The sequence below is a fragment of the Condylura cristata genome, unplaced genomic scaffold (assembly GCF_000260355.1).
Source record: "Condylura cristata isolate star-nosed mole 26May11 unplaced genomic scaffold, ConCri1.0 scaffold00001, whole genome shotgun sequence".
NCBI classification, from domain to species: Eukaryota; Metazoa; Chordata; class Mammalia; order Eulipotyphla; family Talpidae; genus Condylura; species Condylura cristata.
The window spans coordinates 26,583,111-26,604,684 of record NW_004567102.1 but is presented as its reverse complement, the minus strand read 5'-3'; the positions used below and the strand labels follow the sequence as shown (position 1 = coordinate 26,604,684).

The 21,574-nt window shown below is 33.4% G+C and overlaps 1 protein-coding gene across 5 annotated transcripts in view; it reads right to left on the bottom strand.

Annotated features, from left to right (window-relative positions):
• The window catches only part of FAM135A (family with sequence similarity 135, member A), a 79,262-nt gene extending 59,119 nt beyond the window's left edge, over positions 1-20,143 (bottom strand). For 3 of the 5 annotated variants that reach the window (XM_012724224.1, XM_012724236.1, XM_012724239.1), the window contains exons 1-3: positions 20,061-20,135; positions 18,325-18,440; positions 5,172-5,251 (exon numbers count right to left, since the gene is read on the bottom strand). In XM_012724224.1, the coding sequence (XP_012579678.1) occupies positions 5,172-5,251; positions 18,325-18,401 (157 nt within the window). In that variant the 5' untranslated portion in view covers positions 18,402-18,440; positions 20,061-20,135. Of the gene's footprint in view, positions 1-5,171; positions 5,252-18,324; positions 18,441-20,060 lie in introns of all 5 variants that reach the window. The other 2 variants (XM_004673606.1, XM_012724230.1) reach the window with 2 other exon arrangements.
• Positions 20,144-21,574: the final 1,431 nt, after the last annotated feature.

Genomic DNA, 21,574 nt, shown 5'->3' with positions numbered 1-21,574 from the left:
AAGGTAAGCCAAAATTAAAATCTGCTCTTCAAAAAGCACAAGTTGCTCTTTCTTCTGGCTGCTACTCCAGTGAAGCCCTCAAGTGCCTCTTCTACAATCCTTAGTAATAGGTCTGGAGCTTTTTTGATCTTTACTGGTGCTTTTAGACCGTCTTTGAACCTCTTTTCTCTGAAATTATCTCTAACATCAGCTTCAAATCTCATGTGATTAAGCAGTACCACTCATCATCTCACTCATTTTTTGCTGTCTCTACAATTTCCTGGAACTCATCATTTTCTTGAAGGCTTTATTTCTTAATTTAAGTAACTTTCTTCAAAACTACTCTAGTCATGGTCTTTGGTGATAAACTTCCAATCTTGGACCTCCTAAATTCTTTTCCTTTTCTTAAGTGTTCTTGCCTTTCTAGCCTTTCTTCAGCAACTCCTGATATAGTCATTCCCTTGGCTTTTTCATTACCAATGACTGCAATTACTCTGTAATATAAGCATCAATCAATAACTCATACCTCATCCTGTGTTGTTAGCTTACTGCCTCTAGTACTAAAAGTTCAAGAGTCCTATGACTCTGCTTAGTAGATTCCATGAGTCCTACTCCTTTTTATTATCTATTTTCTCACAAGTCTTACCCTTCTTAAATTCTATGATCCATCATTATCACACACCTTTGTAAACATCCTATTAAGTAATATATGCTAACCTTGCTTCTTCATATTTGCCTGGATAAGTCCCAATCTTTTTAAACCCAACTCTATGCCTAAACATACTTGTATCTACAAGTGGAACTACAACTGACTGAGTGTACTTTAAATTCATCACCACTTACACCAAATAGATCCTTAGTGCTGTTTAGCAACCATACTTTCTCAAATTCATTCTCTCTCCACATTTCTGAGTGCTTACTTCCTATATTATTTTCTCTTCTCAAACTTAGCCATCAAGCGCAAATGAACCTTGGTTTTAAAAAAAGGCAATCAGAGAATTCCAATAAGCTCCACTACTGTACTTACTTGCAGAAACACCTGAACACATTTCCTATTTCTTTGTTCCACCTTTTGGTAAAACTCCTCAAAAGATTCTTTGGTATTTAATGTCTCTAATTCATCTCCTTACATTCTCTCTCCAGTCTATTTTGTGATAGCAAGTCTTTAAGATGGCCCTCAAAGATCTCCATCTCTGGGAATTCACCACTGTATATATTTTTTTCCTACAAAATATCAGGGAATGCAATAGAAGTACTGACATAGAGTATGTAAATATAGTAGAGAAATTAACTGCAACTTCTTGGAGATCTTGACCAGAGGCAAGCAGATAAACAATTTTCAGGTTCCAGATCCAATGAAAATATGATACTCTTCTACTTTTTAAATTAAGTTTTGGGGTAAATTTTTATGCAATAATAGTTAATTCACATTTAATGGGTTTTGGCCCATTAACTAATTCCTCTTACCAAGACCACAAGTGCCATCTGCTTTACAAGCAACGGTAAATTGTCAGAACTCATCTTACTTGACTTACAATCAGCACCTGACACTTACATATCCTCTTTCTTGACATGTATTTAACTTCATTTCCTGGACATCACACTTCCCTGATTTTGCTCCTATTTCAAAGTCTACTCCCTATCCTCTTTTTCTTTTTTGTTGTGTTTTTCCTATCTAAGAAGCATGGCATGAATGTAGAACCAGACTGGCTGGATTTAAATTTTGGTTTTAACCTTAGTAGTCCTGTGATCTTTATTTTTCTTTTTTTCAATAGCCCACATCCAATTTCTCAGAAAAATCCTATTGGTTCTACCACCAAAAATTATTATATATTTATAGCCAGTGTGTAGGAAGTGCTTAACCAGAAAACTAAAGACTGCCATTAGAAATGTACTAAGGGCCCTCCCTGGTGGCAAAGTGGGTTAAAGTGCAATACTGGGAAGCTGGCTGCAGCTACTTCAGTGCAAGTTTGATCTCCACCCCGGAGGTGATCCACATGTCACAACAGACCTCTTCTGCCTTGCTCACTGCTCCCCTCAGCAGTGTACTTGGTCAATCTGCCTGTTCTGCTCTCCTCTCTGACTATGGTGAATCTTCTCACCATCCCTACCCACTATGCATAAATAAATCTTAAAAAAAAATACAAAAAGTATCTCTAGCAGGAAATAATATACACAAAACTACATTATTCTATATTGTTTCCAGATGAAAATAATTAGGCTCCTGTGAAAGTTACTTATATCCTACTTAAATTTTTAAAAAGATGCACCAGTGACTTACAGATAATTATCTCCTTACTTTTAATTTTAAACCAGGAGCAATGGGCAAAAGATCTGCAAGTTACTTCTAGTGCTTCATTCATTCATCTAATCAACAAATAGTTACTGAATATTTATTAAATGACAGGTACTTCCTAAGTATTGGGGATATATAACACTGTAAAGGAGTAAAAGGAGGGGTGATAAAGAACAAAAATAGTAAGTCAATGACATTGTATGTTTGAAGGTAGTAAATGTTATTGAGAAAAAAAAGAGGAAAAAGAGATAAGAAAGGTAGCAATTTTAAATAGAAAAGTCTGGCTATATTTAACTGAGGTGATCTATCAACAAAGAACAGAGTAATTTACTATATCCTCTTTCCTACCTGACAAAATAAAGGGTATGAGTCTGTGAGCATAGAAATACTGAATTATGAATACATAGATTCTCAAAGCTCTACTACTGAACTCCTAGAAGACTAGCAGTTGCATTCTTATCCTTACTCTCCAGAAATCAATAAACATACATTCTCTAGCATTTCAGAACTAAGATTCTATCCTACTTGCAAGTTGATATAGAAAAAAAGGAATTCCTATATACTTCTGATTGGAATGGAATGTAAACTGGTACAGTCTCTATGGAAGATCTTCAGTAAATTAAAAATAGACTTACTATATAAGTCTGTAATTCCACATTAAGCTATCTATACAAAGAACATAAAAACTCTAATTTGAAAAGATATATGTTTCCTTATGTTCACTATAAAAATAACTAACATATAGAAACAGTCTACGTGCCCACTAAAGGGTAACTGGAAAAGATGTGGTATGCATACGTAATGGAATAATACTCAGCAATTTAAAAAAATGAAGTTTCTTGCCATTTTGACAACATAGATGTAACTGGAGTGAGATATGCTAAGTAAAAATATCTTTTAAGAAAGAGAAAGATAAATACTGGATGTTTTCATTCATATGTGGAATATAAGGCAAGCAAGCAAAAGAACAGACTAAACAATATCAAAAAACTTATAAGCCCTTAGATTCTGAGAATAAAACTGAGGTAGGGAGCAAGGTAGAGAGGGTTCCACAGACTGTGATAAAGGGATTTTTTTTTTGGTGGTGCACATGGTGTAAAAACATACATTTGAAGAGATGTGAACCTGCAGTGTTCTAAACTTACGTTTTTTCAACAAAAATTTACAAAAGAAAGAAAAAAGAAGGAAATAATCAAGGAAGGAAGGGAGAAAGGAAATCTTGTTTTTGAGAACATGAATGACTCTAAATGACATTATGCAAAGTGAAGTAACCCATTATTAATGCACACACACAAATGCAAAGTAAAGTAAGTCATATTTATGTACACACATATATTTGTAAAGTGTGACTTACATGTAGAAACAAAACAAAAAGTTGACTTCATGACAACAGTGAAATGGTGGTTGCAAGGGTTTGGAGGGTGAGAGAATTAGAAAATGCTGGACAAAGTGCACCAACTTTGAGTTATAAAATGGGTAAGTTGTGAAAACCAAATGCACAGCATAGTGACTACAGTCAATAAAACCGTACTGAATACCTAATTATCTTGTTAAGGATAAATCTTAAGCTTTTGACCATCTACACAAAAAGAATTAACGATGTGTGGTGATGGATGTCTTAATTATCTTGACCATGATAATTATCACACAGTGTATATGTGTATCAACTCATGTTAATACACTTTAAATGCATACAATTTTATTTGACAATTACTCCCCCCAAAGCTGAAAAATATAAAAAAGTAAGTCTAGGAAGAAAAGTCTTTCCAGATTTATCAACTGCAACCTCAGAAGCTAATGATAAAGCAAAGAATTCGGTCTACTAGATTTATGAAAGTTAAAAGAAGTAGCAAATGTCTTGTAAAATTACATTTACCTGTTTCCTAGAAAGCATCTGCACAAAAGAAAACCTACTGCCAATATTTATTTTAACATGTATCCAACTAAAGAAAATATTTTCTTTTTTTTTACAATAGGGAAATACATATATATTTTGTTCAAAAGTAATAGGCTTACCTAAGGTGATAGGCTTCAGAAAGATAGCATAAATACCCCAACATATACAAATCCTTAAAATTTAATACTAAGTAACTCTTAGCATCCACTATATACTAAAAGGTAATCCTAAACAATTGAAAGTCCCAGGAAAAATTTTTTAATTTCAATTTCAGTACTAGACTAAAGTATAGCATGTTTAGCATACCATTAGTATTAGAACATTTTTTGATGTTTTGAAAAGTAGCAAATTTTGTAAGAAATACATAATAACTATAGAATGTTTCACTATTTCCTTGACTAACTGTATAGCATGTAACTGTATAGCATGCTGTATCAGCAAAGATGAAAAAATGAAACTGATGATGTCAAAATTATCCATTTTGGCTCCAGACTTTAATGATGGTATCTTTCCTTAGAATATGAGTAATAGAGCTAGTATAACATGTCTATTTTATATTTTTCTACATTGTCTTCTGGCTCCCTGTTTTATAATTTAATCAGAAAATATATATATGGTTAAAAAATATCCCCAAGGCATACTATAAAATCTCATTGCAAAACCTTTTGGAATCATGTTAAATTGTATGTTCACATGCACTGAGTTCTTTAAAGTTATATTTTAAGGATATAACTGATACTTAAGTGATATAACTAACACCTCTCCTACTTATGTGTTTTCACAATACACTCCTTCATTTACTTATCATAAGAAACCCAAGAGGGAGAGAGTGTATCTATATTCAAGTGTTTGGCTGCGGCCTGGGATATATTTCTCATAAGAAATATAATGATGCACTTTGTATTTTATATTTTAGAAACAAAATTACATAAAGTTATTGTTCAATGTTATAACATTGCTTCAGTTTTATTTTAAACTTGAAGATATTCCTTGGCTTACCTGTTGCATGTAACAAACTAGCTTCTACCCTGTGGGGAACTCTTGGTGGAATTTTCATAGATGCTCGAATCTGGTAAAAACTAAAGCAAAATAGATAAAGAAATAATTTCAAAACATATTTTTAAAATATGCAATGTTCCAATTGCTTTATATTACTGAAATAATATATTACTTTCCCACAATATTTACAATTGTTAGAAAACATTATCAGATTTACAGTTCAAATGTTAACATGGCAGAAACTAGCATAGATAAAGATGGAAAGGGAATATATATATATAAATATACATATATATTTCTTTAGATGAGAGAATATTAGCACAAACTAAGAAGTTAGCGAAGGTAGGTGTTTCACTGCGTAATTTGGTTTACTTTTTTTTCTTTCAAAAGAATAAATTTCTTATGCACTATTTTGAGAATACACAAGATTAATCAGGGTTTAAAAACTGGTTTCATGCTATAAACTACAAAATCGGTATCTATTCAAAGAATTTAGGTTTTTTTTTTTTAAATTATGAAATATCTGTTCACTTTTACTTATTTTTTTTCCTATGGGATTTGATAATATGTGTGTGTTTATAAAACTTAGTATGGCAGTCATTAATAGTGACAGTTTAAACAGAAAAAATTATGAGCTAAAAACAAATGTTATGTTTGTGCTTTAACATCATCTCACAGTAACTTTGTGTATATAATAGAGGAAACACATAATCTACACACAAGCATAAACACACACACAAGACTACTGAAAGAACAATCAAAGTTACAAATCACAAATTTGTACACTGTGGATGAATATTTATGCTTAGTTTTTTTTTAATTACCTAGGAAGTGGAATAAATAAATTTGTAAGAATCCAAAAATTAAAAGTCATGTTTATTAATATTATTTTTAGGGAGGTGTGGTCTTGTCCAAACAGTGAGGTGAAAAGACTGAAATTAAAGAACGAATGCAATGGTAGCCATTTAATTTATAAACTATAAAGTCACAATTTGGCATTAAAGGAACAGATGTTCAGTGCAGAAAAGTAAATGCTGAGTGCAGCTGAATATGAATCAACTTGAAAACAGAAAATAAGAGGAAAAAATCCAAAATGCAATCAGTCTTGGAAAAGAGAAGTGCAAAGTTTTCTAGGAATTCTCATGTATCTATGTTAAAAATTTTAACTCAAGATTAAATGATACACTGCCATTTTTAATCACACATATATATACAACATATAAAAATTTATTAGTCTAAGTAAGAGGCATGCTTAATTTAAAAATTATTATAACAGTATGTAAGTTTCAGCTGTACATCACTAAAAAGTGATATTAATACTATATTAAATTTGCCATGAAAAGTTCAATCTTACTCTTATTCAACTAACCCCTTAACCTGATTTACTTAGCCTCCTTTCCCATTCCCTACTAGTAACCACTAGTTTGGTCTTTTACAAGCTGAATGATACCATAAACTCAAGGAAAATATCTTATGGTAACCTCAGGGGCTTTTCACTCTTTAGAGCCTCACAAAATGGGGGATGAGAGGATGCCAATAGCCAATGCTTACTGCAAACCTCTAACAGGGAAAAGCATCTTTGCAAATGCTACATGCATACTCATGGTCAGGTGATAAAAGGCCTCCTCGTACTAGTGGCTATGGGTTTGGCAGCTTCAGGCTCCTGTGCACACTGGGAACACAGAACTGCAATCAACAGATATGAGCTTCAGAAAACTATGCTGGAGATGGGCTGGCTCAATCCGCACTGCAGGCACAGCTCAGTGATGCCTGTTTTTGTTTGTTTTCTTTTGTTAATTTTTTTCACTGTGCAGGAATCTTATAGTTTGATGGGGTCCCGTTTGTTTATTTTTGCTTCGGTTTCTTTTGTCATTGAAGTCAAGTTCTTGAAGACATCTTCATGGCTGATGTCATGGAGATTTTGCCAATGTTTTCTTCTAAGCATTTTATAGTTTCACTGTCTTATATTTAAGTCTTCATTTTGAATTTGAATTAGAAAGCCATTGCGTTTATAGAAAAAAGGGATGAAAAAAATCTGCCTGCCACTTATAGAAGATGAAATTAACAATTACTTCAAGATTATTCCCCTTTTTCATGTTTTAGTAATCTAGAGAAATTAACCAACTCATTAATCTTTTCAAAATGACATTGTTTTTCACAGTATAATATTAAATCTTGCAAATATATTTATTATTTTTTACTTTTTTCTACACTTTTAACAAGTTTCAAATTCAGTTTTAAACTTCCCTAACTTTGAATTCTCTAGTTTACTCCCTTCTCCTGTTTCTCAGTAACAGATCACATGCAATTTATTTTTAAAAAGTGAACAGTATATTTTCTTAAACTCTATTTTTAAGAAAAACATCCCATTGTTACAAAATACAGGATACTAAGGCCAAAATACTTTAAAGCAAAACCTCAATGAAATTGTTGTGGTATCATGATTGTGGGATTGTAAGCAATTTTAAGAAAAATGCTGGAGAATATAATTTCCTTGCAGCTAAAAATCTAAAAATAAAAACTTTTTACCATAGTATGTTAACTTGTAAAATCCATTCTTAACTTTTTTTCAAGAAAACATGTCTATGCAATATCTCAAAATATTTTGAAAATTAGGGAAAAAATCTATTACTTATTGTCTAATTAATAGATTACTTTGAGACCATACAGATAGTTCCTGGGTTAAGTGATATTTGACCCATAAGTAAATTCTTCCTTAAAATTTACAAATTGTTCCATAAATTATAAGTTTTTATTCTTATAGCAACACAATAACATGTACTTTATTAATGAATACACAAATTCATATTCATGTCTCATCCCACTGGAATTTGCATTGTGTTTAGGTCATGTCATTTATGCTTCAATTTTTATATAGTTATTTCTCAATATAAGAAAGTGTTCTTTAATGCAGATTTTCCTTGATTTAATTTATTACATTAAGTAACCGTAAACATTTTTTTTCTATATTCTTTCACAGTTTCTAACTTGATTTCCTTTATTTACACTTCACTTTATACTTATACTATCATATTTATTTTGTTTACACTTGATGTGCTCAAAGTCAGCACTGGCTAATTGTAATGCTCTATTATAATTAGTGCTATCATAGACTGTTAAGAAACCATCTTCAGGATCATTCAAAGATTACAAAGACACTACTGTTCCCACACAGGCCCAGAAAATGGCAAATGTAAACTAAGTTTCTAGTTTTGAGAACAAAAGAAAGTCAGATACACACTAACAATTTTCACAAATGCTTATATTTATACCTCCATAATCAAGTTTTAATAGCTCCTAAAGAGACACAACCTACTAATTCTTGAAATCAGCATACTTGTATCGTTATCTATAAAATTCAGAATCATACTGTGATGTAGATTCATACTACATAGCACAGATTAAAAAAAAATGAGAGAAAACTTTATGTTGTAATAACTGATATGAACTCTGAGGAAAATAAATGCTGACTACAGACAGTGACTGATTTTTCTCAAGTTAAGAACTGGCTACTTTCTTTGAAAGTTCTTAGTTTTATTCTTAGTAATTTCATTTAGCTTGGAGGTTTTAAAGAAAACTTGAAAATAGTTTATTGTGAGCTCCAATCACTGCTACTTAATTAGATGTCCTTAATTTGTGAACATAAATATGAACTTGATGGAACATATATATGACATTATATACAAGGAAAATTTTTCCCGAAGGTTATTAGTCACTATCAATAGTCTAATAGTCACCATGAATTAACTCTTGGTGAACAGTCCATTTTAGTCAAACTAACAAACTTCTCATGAGATTAAAACTTCAGAATTACAAATAGAAGAAATTAAATATTTTGCTCAGAGTTTTTAAAAATTAGGTTGTATAGACCACTATGGAAAACTGGGGTTTCCTCAAACTGCTAAACATGGAGCTTCCCTACAACCCAGCAATCCCACTCCTAAGTATCTACCCAAAAGACACCAAAACATTGATTGAAAAAGATACCTGTACCCCCATGTTTACTGCTGCTTTATTTACAATTGGATAAACATGGAAGCAGCCTCAATGCCCCAAAGTAGATGACTGGATTAAAAAGAGGTGGTACATATATACAATGGAATATTACTCAGCAACCAAAAAGAGAAACTTGTCTTTCGCAGCAACTTGGATGGAGCTGGAAAAGATCATGCTTAGTGAGATAAGCCAGAAAGAGAAAGAAAAATACCGATGGCTTCACTCATAGCAGGAGTATAATGGACCAGGCGAGAAAATAACAAAAATAATGAACAACCATATACCAGAGGCATTTTGTGGGGGTGGAGTGGGGAATGGAATCAAAAACGGGGCGGGGGGAGAAGGGAGGGAAATGCACGGGATTATGGTGATGGCACACGGGTGACTTGGTGATGGGAAACCCGCGAGGATTACAATTGAGATGGAAAAAAAAAATGTACAAAATGATGTAAAAATAAACTGTTATATAAAAAAATTAGGTTGTATAGGAACCTGGTTTCTGGGATTTTATAGCACTTTTTCTTAACAGGAAAAAAATTAATTTCTGTAGATTAAACCTCACAAAGGTATGAGACTCAAAAACAGTTATTTTTCAATTTACCATTCTGAACTAAGGAAAAGGGTAGGGGTCTAAGGTTTCAAAGAAGAGGGGGAAAAATCACAGAATGAAGAGAAGAACAAATCTAAATGTATTTTTTAAAAGATTTATTTATTTATGCATATAGAACTGGAGTACAGACCAGAATGTGGTGGGTAAAAAGATTCACCAGAGACAGTGGAGAACAGAACAGTCAGATCTACTGAAATACGCTGCTGAGGGGAACAGTGGGAGGGTCAGGAGAGGTCTGCCACACCATGTGGGTCAGGTCCCTGGCCGGGGATCAAACTCGTGCTGCAATGCCTTTGGAGAGCTTCATAGTGCGGTGCTTTAACCTGTTGCACCACCAGGGAGAGCCCCAAATCTAAATGTTGCCTTAATTAAAAATAAATAAATTTATTTAAAAAAATGTCCCAAGCCATGTAGCTGAACCATCTCTGATAATAGGTTTCTTCCAATATAGGGATCTTAACTAAATTCTTTTAGACAGTTAAGGGAAAGGTATAAAGCTTTCTGAGTATGTACAGCTGTGGTTATCTTCAGTTTGAAATAATCCACATGCCAAAGTGGCATATGCTAGGTGTCCTATTGTACCCTCTTCAGTGGAATTACAGTTATCATGTTGAACAACTATTTCTCCATTTCTGTTCTCCATTTCCAGAATAGAAATGCCAACCAGAAACTATGCTAGAAGGCATTTAAAAGATGGGTTAAGCTCCATCAATTTGTGCTGTTACTAAAAGTTAAGAAAACAGGGCCTCCCGGTGGCACAAGGCATTCAGTCTCAGCACTATGAAGCTATCTGTAGCTACTGCAGCACAAAAGTTTGATCCCTGGCCAGGGAGCTAATCCACATAATGCAGTAGACCTCACCTGTCTCAACCACTGTTCCCTAAACAGTGTATTTCAGTCAATTGCTGTTTCTGCTCCCCACTCTCTCTGGTGAATCCTCTCACCCCCCAGCCTCTGGCACCACTGGCTTACAGCCCAGCTCTTGTATACTTAAGTAAATAAATCTTTAAAAATAATAAAAGTTAAGAAAACAATTAGTAAATTCATATCCTTGCTCTTCTCTATTTCCAAACTATATAATACTCTTTACCTTACAGTAGTATATCTCATGACAAGGTAATGATGCTAGTATGTGATGAAGAAAAGCAATAGTAAACATATTCTTTTAACTTTCACCCCAACATTTTCCTTATTAGTTGTCCAGCAGTATGCTAGATTACTGACAGCTTCAAACATAACTAGTAATCAAACTATCACAATATTTCACTTGCTTTACTAAAGAATACTAAACTAAATTACTAAAGAATCCTGAAACATTAACACTTAGTCAAACTTCCCAAATTTTCTAAATATTTACCCATCCGAAAATACCTAACCTAGTCCAATTGTATCCTTCCAAAATGAATTAAATTCAACTCCATTCCAAAAGCTATTTTCTAATATTTTAAAGCTGTGTTAACCAAACTGGTAAACAGACTGGTGCTACTCTGTGAAATTTTTTTAACCAATCTGTAGAAAAATAACTATAGCACAAAGCACACTACATGAGCTGGCTTTTCTTTGTCCATCACAAAACTCTCTTAATGAAGAAAGCAGTGCATTAATTTACATTCTGTGCAGTGCATCCTGGCAAAAGTGTCTTATCTCTTCTTGAACCAATTTGCAGATGAAATATTCTGAACAGTACTTTGCTTAGGAATTCTAGAAAGAGATGCTTTAATAATTTTTCAGTGATCTCCAAAGAGAGGACAGTTCTCCCTGATTAATATCTAACTCAAATTGCTACTGCTTCAATTTAACACCACATTCTTATATTTTATGCAGCTGAGAATAGGTGTTAAGATAGCATTATTCCTTATGTAGTCATAAGGCAATTATTTCCTCCCCTTTGGAGTCTTGTTTTAAATGTATTTTGAAAATAGTCAGGAAATATATTATCTTATAACCTGATATTTCCAGCATAATGAAAATCTATACTGCTCAGAGATAATTTATATTGCTCATTTGTAAGACAACAACCATACACCACTTAATAATGATCAATCCTTATAAAGCTAACTTTTCTTTAGATTATTTGTTTTTGAACTTTTTCCTTTATCATTAAGGAAAGACAATGTAACTGTAGTAAAAATTATTTTGTGAAGAAATTAGTAATCTGTTCATCTTTTCTAAAGAAATGATATTTTAAAATAACATATTTTTCATCTTGACAAATCATTTACACCCAATAATTATAATGGTTTGACAATTCAATTAAAGAGTCAATGAGCTTAGCATAGTCTACTAACGGATGAGAAGCAAGCTAAGAAATCACAAGCAAATCCATCTTAGATCAGTCAGACCACACCTGACCAATCAGTTGACCTCAGATGCTTCAGCAAGCTTAGCTGAGATCAACTTCTTCAGCCCCAAACAACCTATAGAAACCATGAGAAGCAATAAATGGTTATTTTAAGTTACAAAAAAAAGTTTAGACTTGTTCAAGGGAGATTTGACAAGGACACCCATAAATAATAATATGACTGCAACAATCCTGGTTTTCACATGTTGGCTGAGCATATTACTAAACTGTGTTTATTTTCACTCTAAAAATTATTCTAAAAAAAGTAAAAAATAAGTACTATCCTAATTTATACAGTTATAAGCAGAATAAGGTTTTAAACTAGATGTTCAACTCTATCAATAGTCCCTACAATTTGGATACATTAAAAAAAAGATTACCTGTTATACTAATTATGTCAGAATTTAATTAAGGAGATATACTTCCCAGTTTTAGCTATACTTTATTTTTTTTTTTAAAGATTTATTTGTGTATACAGAACTGGGGTACAGGCCAGAGGCTCAGCGGCGGTGAGAGGCTTCACCACAGACAGAGTGGGGAGCAGAAGAGGCAGATCTATGAAGTACACTGCTGAGGGGAGTGGGCGGGTCAGGAGAGGTTTGCCTCGCCATGTGGTCACCTGGGGGGCAGGCAGGAATCAAACTCAGGCGGAAGTGGCTTTAGTTTCTCGGAGCTGCGCTTTAACCCGCTGCGCCACCAGGAGGGCCTTAGCTATACTTTATAATCCCAAAGAAGACTATAAAAGAAAAGAGTCCATAAAAGAAAATGATGGAGTTAAACTAGTCAGATGCAATATGAATATGTACAAATCAATGTCTTCTTTCACAATAAACAATAAATCAGAATATATAATGAAAAATGAATCAGAAAAAATGTATAGGTCTGGTAAAATTATAAAGAATCTCAACAGTGAGACTATCACTATAAAAAAATGAAGTAAATTATATCTTGTTCTTACTTCATCCCATATCTATTGTGAAAAAGATGGCTTAAAAGGATCAGTCTGGAGGCGGCGAAAGAGGTGAGCGAGCTGTGTGGGGCTAGAAGACGCATGGTTCTGGGTGCCTGCCTCCCTTCCCGGGGTATCTCCTATCGGGGTTGGAGCCAGCGGTTGCTGCTTCTAATCCTGGGATGGAAGCTGAGTGGGGACCGCCCGCTGGGGGTCCCGCAGCCCCTTCTGGCAGCCTCTGCAGCCGACCTGGAGGGCAGCCTTGGCCCTGGGGAACATTGGGACCTTGGCTAGCAACCTGGCTCTCCTAGCCTGTTACCTCTTTGGAGAAAAGGTCCAAGTGATGTGACTCTTTAGGAGTTTTTGGTTAAAATAGGCCAAGTAGTATCCCACGTGCTTGTTAATTACACACTTTCACAGGAAGACAATAAATGTCAACGGTAGTTAAAAAAAAAAAAAAGTATTAGTCTGACCAGTGAGTATAAGAAAGTAAGAATGGCCATGAACAATGTTTTGTTGAACTTCATTATAAAGAATGGTATATTCAGGACAGAAGGATGCAAAAGGCCACCAAACATAGTTTTACAAATAAATAGGAGAGCGCTTTATTCCAAAAACTTATTAAAGTTTTATGTGAACTATTTTCCCAGAGCATTAATACAGCTCTTCTTAGATTTCAATGTTTTGCATAAAATTGACTATGACATTCCTAAATGTTTAGTACTCAAAACAGAATGAACTTCTTTTTAGGATCTTCATGCAGGCATACAGGCATGGATGGGTAGAGGGAAAAAAATTAAAATAAAACAATTTTCCTATTATTGGAAAATCCACATTTATTATTTAGAGGGGAGAATAAAGACATTGAGGACATGGTTAAAGAACATGTTTAGAATTTAAGCTATTACATTGTTAGTCTCTATTTCTTAGAACTCTGAATTAAGTATAGCTTTGATTATAACATTGCCAAACATAAAACACAAAAAAGAGACAAAGTTAAAATTAAAAAAATTAATATGACCTTATTAAACAAAGTAGTTCATGCAATGAATAATTATTTTCTAAGTCAAGAATAACATTCTACTTGGGAAAAATTTTGTTATTTTTGTATTATACACTATGATTTTGCAATATTAAGGTCAGAAAGATATATAACATGAAAAATATCTTGTAAAATGCATTTATTGGTTTTCAATCATTTTTAATGAGTATAATTTAAGTAATATGTTTCTAACTAAGCAAGACTCCAAAGTCACTTTCAATATTGAGTCTCTTTAAGCATTTAACTTTTAGAAAATTGTGTTTTCAAAAAACAAAATTGACAAAATAGAACATGCTTTCTATAGTCTATACATGCTTTATTTTGTTACTACCTACTAAGTTCTTTATCAAGTACCAACAATGTGGCAAAATTACTAAAAATATTTAAAAAGCACGATAAAAGAGCACTAAACATGCAAAAGAAATATTCCATTTCTATTTAGTCCTTAGGGAACTATCATTCCAACACTACTCAGTAAGACATTTGTTGGCGTTATTGTAAAAATAGCAAACTAAAATATTGCACAGGAATATTTTAAGTTTCCTATCTCATTCTACTAAAGTGGGTATTTCACATATGAGGAAATATATTGGAGAAGATAGCATTGCTTTTTTACTTCTAATATGTGAATATGAATGTAGGTAATGTATCAGTTTATCTACAAAGGCTGACATAAAAGGCAAATACTCTAAGTTAATGCGTAAAGACAGAGCTTAATGAGCTTGAGTAGCAGAAAGATCAATGAGATAGGCAAATCAGAATAGGAAAAAAAGTGGAAAAAATAAGTGATATCCTTGAAAACAGCCTTATAAATAAACAAATGAAGCCTTATAATCACCAGATTTTTATAAGACTAGTAGGATAGAGGAACCAGATTGCAGAAAAACAGTAAATTTTAAAAAGCAGTAATGATACTCACTAAGTTTATGATAATTGACAATAAAATGTGATAATAATTTCCTTAGTTCTTATCTCTAATTCCAAATCTTCAGTTAATTATGAACTATCACTATTGCTTAGATATCTTACCTTAACCATAACATGTCAAAATGAGACTCACTCCAGCCATCATTTCAACTTCCTCACTTAGTATTACTAGTGCTAATCAAGTTAAAGTCAGTAAAAACTTTAGCATTATGTTAATTTTCTTCTAATTAAAAATTCCAAATTTGCAAAAAGTAGAGTAGTAAACTATTATGTTCACTGCCAATATTCAACAATTAAAAAGAATTTGCAATGTTTGATTCACTTCTATTTTTTTCTTTGCTGAGCTATTTCAGAATAATCCTACACATCATGTTAATCTCACACCCCTACATGTATATTTTTTGTATGTGTCTCAGCATCATTCTCCACATGGAATTGGTCACTAAATTCTACTGTTTCATCTCCTAAATGATTCAGAAATTAATAATAAAGAACTTTAGAGTGTTTGGGACTTAAATAAGTCCCATTATTTATTTATTTTTTCCCATTCTTGTAATCATCCAAAGGGCAATGTGATTCCCAATGAGAAGTAGGACCCCTTAAATCTGGGTTTGTTTGCCTTATAGCTTGTTCTGGAATTTGTTCTGGGAAATCCAATGTGGCAGAAGTGACAGTGTGTCAATTTCAAGTCCAGTTTTTAAAAGGTCTTGATTTTTCTTTTTCTTTTCCTGGATACCTGCATCCTTATGATAAAAGCTAGAGAACAGAGTCCACTCAGCTGAGGCCATTCTGGGAGCTGACTCCCAGCCAACCTGTCAGCTAACTGTGAATTCATGAGTGAGCCCAGCAATGATTAGCCAAGCCAGATTAGATCAGAAATATTCAGATAATCCAAGACTTGTAGGCAAAAATGTCAATTATTGTGATGCCATGGTGCTCTGTGTTTGCTGTTAGCTATATTAGGGTGGCAATTAACACAGAAATTGGTTATCTTAGAAGTGGTATGGTTTAAAAAACTTAAAATATGTGGCATTGAATATGGGACCAAAATAACACGCATAGTTACCCAGGCTGGAAAAATAATGAGGAACCTATACAGGAGACTTAAATGGTAACCCATTTCAAGTAGTGATGAAATTTTGGTAAATGTGCTGTCAAAAATAACTCAGAAGAAGTCAGACAATGTACTAAAGAAACTTTTGTGCTGGAGCAAGATGATTTCCAGGTAGAATACTGAAACTATCAATCTAAGTATAATAGGTTTTGCAAAATTAGATGAGCTAAACAAAAACTGCTTGTTTTATAGGAGACTCTAATGGAAATATTGAAGGACCTAGGAATATGTATGTTTTTCATCTCCAATCTTCCAAAAGATATTATATATAAATCACTACTATCTATAAGGATCAAATTAACAGTATGGTTCTAAATGCCTTTAAGATTTTTATTGGAATTATGGAAGTGTCTAAGTGGCCATCCTCAGTCTGACAAACAGGCATTTAGAAAGATTAAGGATATGATCCTGTAACCTTCTGATCCCCAAGTAATAATGATTTATCTACAGAATTAGTATGTCTCAAGAAACAACTGAGAGTTTAGAGCATGAAATGAGTTCTATCAAACATACAGAAACCCCACAGTTTTCAAGTAAGTTTTATAAACCAGAGAACTGCCAGTGTAGACCCCTGGGCTGGCATTATGACATGTTTACTCACCAGAATGCAATGGAAATAATAAGTGTACTAATTCAAGGGACCTTGTACCCTTTCTTTTATTCCTTGGACTCCAGCCTGTACCATGAGAACAAGCCCAGGCTATCCTGCTAAAGGATGAAAGACATGAAGCACAGCTGAATACAGCTGTTTTTATTTTTCAACAAAAAGGTAAAGTCAAGCCAAAGCAAAGCAAAAACAGTGGGAAAAAAAAATCTCTCATCTTCCGGTGTTAGTCACAACTTCACTACTACTGCTGGATCCAAAGGTTTGTATTTTGAGTTAAAATGTACTTTTAGGCCCTTCCTGGTGGCTCAGCTGGTTAAAGCACAGAACTAAGAAGCTAAAGTCACTTCAGCATGAGTTCGACCCCTGCCCTGAAGGTGATCCACATGGCGTGGCAGACCTCTCCTGACCCACCTGCTGCTCCCCTCAACAGTGTACTTCATCAGTTGGCCTGTTCTGCTCCCCACTCTGTCTCTGGCGATTCCTCTCACCGCCCCTGCACCTCTGGCCTGTACCCCTGTTCTGTATGCATAAATAAATAAATCTTTAAAAAAAAAAAAAGTACTTTTAAACTGCGTCCATTTCTTCTGCCACAACCATCAGTCTAATATCTTACAAAGTCTAGCAAGTTAGTAATACTTATTATAATTATAATAATTTCATTCTTATTTGGATACCATCATTGGTTATATAAAACCCTAATGTCAATAGTTTTCCAGACATTAAAAGTCCTTCATTTACATAATCTCTTTTAACCTCTTTTCTTTTACAATTCTAGAGTATCTAATCTAAATATTCTTTAAAATAACATATTCAGTGTCTCCCTAGTGGCGCAGGGGCTGAAGTCTCAGCATTATCAAACAATTGCCAGTCACTGCAGCATGAGTTTATTCCCTGGTCAGGGAACTAACTCATCTGGCAGATCGGATCTCTCCTGTTTTGCCAACTGCTCCCCTCAGCAGTGTATTTCAGCAAATCTGCCTGTTCTGCTCCCCACTCTGTCTCTGGTGAAGCCCTCACCCCCTCCACCTCCACCTCTGGCCTACACCCCATTTCTTGTATGCATACATAAATAAAAATAAATCTTTAAAAAAATCCATTATTTTCAAGACAGGATTCAAGCTGCTTTCTTCTAGTAAAAAGGTATTTCACTTTATCCCTTATCTCTTCAAGTGTTATCCAAACTTAGTTCCTATTCCTTCACAATGCCTTTCCTAACTCAAAAAGATGGTCTTCTGTCTGATTTCTAGAAAAATTCCTATTTATACTTACAGAAGCTCCACCATGTGTGTTCTTACTTAGCCATTGTGTATGTATTTTATTTTCCTCATACACCATAGTGTTTAAGGAGCAGAAAAACAATCTTAAATATTTTCATATGTTAAGTATATACAGCATTATCACTAAAATCCATGTGACTAATTCTCACATATCTATTTAGAAAATAAAATTTCTCTGAGAAAATAATTTGCTTCCCTTACATATATGCTAAAACAAAAGCATGTTATTAAATTTAAACAAAACTGTACATTTTATCTATACAAAATAATGTTCACATTAAAATACATACCCTCTCTGAAATAAATCCACATTGTAGAATTTGTTTAGCTCCACAGAGAATTCGACCATTGCTTGAACTTCAGTCATTTTTAATTTATACTGTGAAGACAATTTTGGTAACAGCACCTTGGTTAAAGTAGGGGGGGGAATCATGAGAAGCACAATAACAAAAATGCCTAACTTAAAAAACACTAATTTCAATATACTTATAGTATAACATATAGACAAATACAAAAATGATGCAAATAGGTTCATGTACCTAATTTAGCCTAACCTGATTTAGTAACACCAGTATTACTTACTTACTCTTCAATTAATCTTACTTAAATATACTTACTAATAATATACTTGCTGAACAGCACTATTTTATAATTTAAGATATATTCTGTTAGTAGATTTTTCTAAGAAAAAGTATTGTGTGTGACAATAACTAACAAATTGCTAATAGAAATTTTTGACTTTATCATAAACAAGGATGGAAACATTGTAAGGAAAAATTAAACTATCTAGTTATTTTCCTCTGGTTCTACACTGCACATAAAGGTAAATCCAATGTCAAAAAGAAAAAGAATTAACATTCTTAAATCCTTTATTTAAATGTGTTAAGATTCTTTCTTTCTTTAGACTTTGTAATGAGGGGGAAGAAGTTTCAAAAATTATCCTTCATTACAAACCCTAAAGCATTTGTTTTTAGGGAGACTAAAAAATATATAGATAAGCAAAAAACAAAATAGTCACAATTCTACCAATAAAGTACATAATCTGGTATATATTATTTATGTCTGGACATTTGAACAATTTCTATAAGTGTGGAAATAAGCCATATGTACATTTTGTAAGCTATTATTTCACTTAATATTGTGACAAATATCTAGGAAAATAAATGTAGTTTTATAAAATAATTCTTCATTTTTAACTATTACACTGTGATTAGTATAATTTAACAATCTTACACTGAGTTGCCCAGTGGTTTTTCATCTTTTCATTGTAACACTTCATTAACAAGGGAAATTTATTCTGAGAAATATGTTATTGGGCAATTTTACTGTTACATCAACATCATAGAATATCCTACTCAAACCTACATAGTATAGCCTACTACATGCTTAAGCTATACATCGAGACCACTGTGAAATATGTGGACTACTGTTGACCAACCACTATTATTTGGTACATGACAATATTTAAAAATAGCACTGTAATAGCCATCTTTATCAAAAATACATGCTATAAAAATCAATTCATAGTAAAAAAAATGTGAAAGAGAATTCTCTGTTGAATCTTATGTTTCTGCATGTCTTTTCAGCACAGACACTACTGCCTTTGTTCCAAATTTTCAAAGATATGTGTAACAGTCTTGGAAGTCATAGACAGTGTCCCATATTAAAACAAAGGGCAAATCTGTTTATGTCCCATATAGTCTCTTCCTGCCCTCTCCACACTCACCCCAATAACTTTGACAGGTTATTACCCATTATAAAAGGTTTAAATTCCATCAGCATACAACATATTCATATGCAGTTGTTGCCTTGTACTCTGGCCTATGTTATCACCTAAGTGTAAACCAACCTTTTTTCTGATGCAGGAATCTCATGTCTTTTGATCACATGCATGGGACTGTGGCAATCTAATTTGTTAGTTTGAAAGTATAAGAAGATTTTATTCCCTCTCTTGACAGCTGTTCATAGATATGCCAATACCCTAATTTATTTTGAATTAAGTACAGAAGAAATGTCATAGTCTTACCTCTGCTGATCAAAACTTCATTTTAACATTTTAACCAATCTTGTACTTCCAGTTATTGATTCTTTAAAAATATATTGTTCTCCCTGTGAGACAGAATAAATCACACCTCAAACAAAATATCAGATATCAAAAGAAAGATACAATAGATATTTTAATGAAACTTATGCTTCATTAGTTACTTAACATTCTTAACTTATCTAAAAGCTCTAAAACATAAGACCTAGGAATATATTTTAAAGACTGGTTTTTATTCAGTTTCACTGATATCAATATTAACCATTATATCTCTGTTAAGGTTTCATTTATGTATACTTGAAAGTACAATAATCCTGAGAATGGTATTTTCTTAGTTCAGTGGCTCACAATTTTCATGCAAAACATAATAAACTTAAAAATTTATTTATTTATGCATACAGAGGTTGGGTACAGGCCAGAGGTGCAGGGGTGGTAAGAAGACTGACCAGAGAGAGTGAGGAGAACAGGCAGGTGGAGGAAGTACACTTTTGAGGGAAGCAGCAGGAGAGACAGGAGAGGTCTGATGAGCCATGTGGATCACCTCAGGGGTCCAACACACACTGAAGGGGCTGCAGCTAGCTTGCAGTGCTGTGTCTTAACCTGTTGCGCCACCTGGGAGGGCCCTAAACTTACCACCATTCTTAAATAACTTACTGGGAAAAGTTGGTAATTTCCAAAATTATATATACATGTATTATATATTATAAAGTCATACACATACATTTATAAAATGTGTGCATGGAGACATTTTGACTTAAAAAAATGTCTAGTAATCTTATGGATAGCACCCCCATTCCAAATATTCATTTACTGCTTTAATTAAAAAAAGAAACTTTTATTCTCTGTATAATTTCCCTAGGTACTAAAAATGTTAGAATAAACACTATTTTCACCCTTCTTTACAGTTTTACTTTCTCTATCATAAAGATGTAGACTTTACTAAATTCCATAATTTCTATTTTAAACCTCGATAATTCCGTAATTTAAAAAAGATTTTTATAGCAGCTATTTCTAAGGAGAGCAAAACAATGCCACTTTGTATAAAACATTCCTGATTTTATGGAAACAAAAAACTAAAGTGGCTTCTCTTATATTTTCTTGTAGGGTTTATACAGGTTATGCTCTGCTTCTGACTGAGTCAAGTCTGTTTAAGTATCTATGCCTTAACTTGCTCAGTATTCATTTATTCTAATATTATTGAACATGCAATATAGGTTTAGAAATGCAGTAGGTATAATGTATACTTTAATCATAATGTAGAGTTAAGTCCTTGCTCTCAGAAATCTTACTATCCAACAAAAAAAAGATAAATATGTATATACAGAATGTTGGTTAAAAAAACGGGCTCGGCCCTCCCTTGTGGCGCAGCGGGTTAAAGCACAGCACTGAGAATCTGAAGCCAGAACTCCGTATGAGTTCGATTCCCGCCTGCCGCCTGCCCCGGAGGAGACCACATGGCGAGCCAGACCTCTCCTGACCCGCCCGCTGCTCCCCTCAGC